Source organism: Cryptotermes secundus, unplaced genomic scaffold (genome assembly GCF_002891405.2).
Source record: "Cryptotermes secundus unplaced genomic scaffold, Csec_1.0 scaffold3473, whole genome shotgun sequence".
Lineage (NCBI taxonomy): Eukaryota > Metazoa > Arthropoda > Insecta > Blattodea > Kalotermitidae > Cryptotermes > Cryptotermes secundus.
The window spans coordinates 3,666-6,232 of NW_019739634.1; the positions used below are offsets into that span (position 1 = coordinate 3,666).

The following is a 2,567-nucleotide window of genomic DNA, read 5'->3' on the forward strand; positions in this document are numbered from 1 at the left end:
TACTCAAAAATGTCAGCTAAATATGTGAGATGTGCAACCCACGAGGAGTTTGTAAACTTATCTGCGAGAACATGCTTTTGATCAACCACAAAAGTTTCAAGTTCAGTTTTAAGAACCCACACTCTGTTCAGAACATTTCCACATGACAGCCACCTCACTTCTGTATGATAAAGTAGGTCTGTATTTTCAGCCTCCCCATCTGTACATAATTCACGAAATAGTCGTATGTTTAGTGCATGTTTTTGATGACATTGACAACGTTGATAACATCATGCATGACGGCTTCCAGTGCAGGTTCCAAACGTTTCACAAGCAGTGCCTGGCGATGGATCATACAGTGGTTAACTTCAATTTTTGGATTTTTCTCTCTCGCCAAAGCTGAAAACCCACTTAACATGACCCAACATAGCTGGAGCTCCATCAACAGACAAAGCAATGCAGTCTTCCCACTTTAAATTAGCGTTATTAAAGTATTCATTAATTTTATTGAAGACATCAATTCCACGAGATCGCAACTGAAGGGGAGAACAAAACAACAACAACTCTTCAATTGCATGTAAACCTTTGTAGCAAACATACACCATCAGCTTCGAATTACTACTGACATCTGTAGTTTCATCAAGCTGAATAGCAAAGCATTTACTCTCTTTTATTGAAGAAATAACTTGTTCCCTCACATTTTCTGCTAAAATAGAAATTCTTTCTTTCACAACTTTTGCAGACAAGGGCAGTGAATTTAGTTTCACAGTTTCTTTCTGACCACACATAATCTCTGCCACTTTCAAAGCCGCTGGTTTAACCAATTGCTCACCAATAGTATGTGGTTTCTTGTTTTGGGCAATCAACCAGGCCACTTCAAATCTGGCCTTTGATGCTGAACGTTGATCGAATGTACTTCTCAAGTTGCTGTTCAGTCTTTGTTTTTTGACAGACATTTCCAAATTTACAAAGTATTCCCGCGGTTTAGAAGACAGGTGTGGGTGCAAATTATTCAAGTGTTTGTTCATTTGACTCTTTTTGAAATATTCTACAGTCAGTACATTCAAACAGACCACACACTGTGGTTTCATTATTCCTTTATCTTCTATTTGTGTAAACCCATAATTGAGGAACTCTTCCTGGTATATTTGTTTTCTAGTTGATGTCATCTGAGGGGTAAAAAAGACAGTGATTCAAAAAGTTTTAACCCTTCAGCACAAGCGTTTGTTAGTTACATGAGGACGCGTAATGTGAAGGAAACCTCCGCATGTACAATATGTGTAAGTCAGTACTGGAGGCCACGCCATTGCTCAGGCGGTTAGTTGCACATGTACTATAACACGAAATTACCGATTCAGTGTGACAAGATCAAACTGCTACTACTGCACATAAATGATAGTGCGTCGGTTTCATGAAAAACTTCATTTTGCTTGCTTATTAAATAATGAATGAATGAATTTATTGATAGTAAATCCTTGCTAATAAGACACTATCTTACCTTGATCGTCGAAGTTTTTGAGCATAATATAAAACAATATGTGACTAGGACAAAATGACTTATACAACACATACTCTTCTGCTGGCTGCTGCCGAGCCACAACTAACGCTATCGTCTACAACATGCTGGGTGCGTTTATCTATAGAAGTGTTTAGTGATGACGTCATGCTGCCATGATGGACTCTTAAACAATTTCCGTAGCAGCTGTTCTTATGGATGGTTATATGCCGGAAGAAATTTTCTGTTGTAACAAGGAACACGTTTTTTATATAATTTCATTTATGTCTCTTGAGTCCTCATTACCCCCAAGAATTTCATTTTTACCCCACTTGGGGTAATTTACCCCGGTTCGCCGACCACTGCCTTAGAGCAAAAGTCAACTGAAAAGTGTGAAGTAAGTTTCAGTGTAATTATATAATTCTTTAATAAAATTAGGCAATGTCATTGATATTGTGACATGTTGCGCAACAGAGGAACACCCCCTCCCCCAAGCAGTGCTGTGGCAGGTGAGTCAGCGCTCCCTCACCCCCCCCTGCACTGTGATGTAACGTGCAACACGCGGTGACGCAACATGGCGACGTGGCACCGGTTCCTATTGTGACAAGGCACTCATTGCATAACAGGCAAGCACTACGGCTATATAAGGGAACTGCATACCCGCTACAGTGATTTGAAATGTGGCCATCGCCGAGTTCAGTTGTTGAGTGAACCTTTAGCCGTCCCCGGAGACAGTGTGTGATATTCAGTGACAGTTTGTGATAACTGAGAATTAATTGGGAGTGTGTAACACAGTGACACTTGTATAGCTCCCGTACTGTGAAACGTGTAGACTACTGACTATAGAGTGAATAGAATATTGCGAATAGGGTTATAAAGTGTGAAACCCAGCAACTTTGTTATAATTAATTGTAGCCGTTACTTGTAGGTTGTTGAATAAACCAATTCTCAATCCGAACGCCATCTTCAGTAACAAAACACGTTACACTGGTGTCAGAATTGGTTTTACGAACTTGAACACGCCACAAGTTAAAACGAGTTTTACACAGCCACATGATGAAAATTGAAGAAATGTTGGAACGCCTGCTGGCCG

The 2,567-nt window shown here is 40.0% G+C and overlaps 1 protein-coding gene across 1 annotated transcript; it reads right to left on the bottom strand.

The window, feature by feature from the left end:
- Positions 1 to 347: 347 nt before the first annotated feature.
- LOC111871987 (protein ZBED8-like) lies at positions 348 to 935 on the bottom strand. Its single transcript, XM_023865436.1, has one exon. It carries the CDS (start codon positions 933 to 935, stop codon positions 348 to 350), a length of 588 nt encoding a protein of 195 aa, XP_023721204.1.
- Between the last annotated feature and the right edge of the window lie 1,632 nt (positions 936 to 2,567).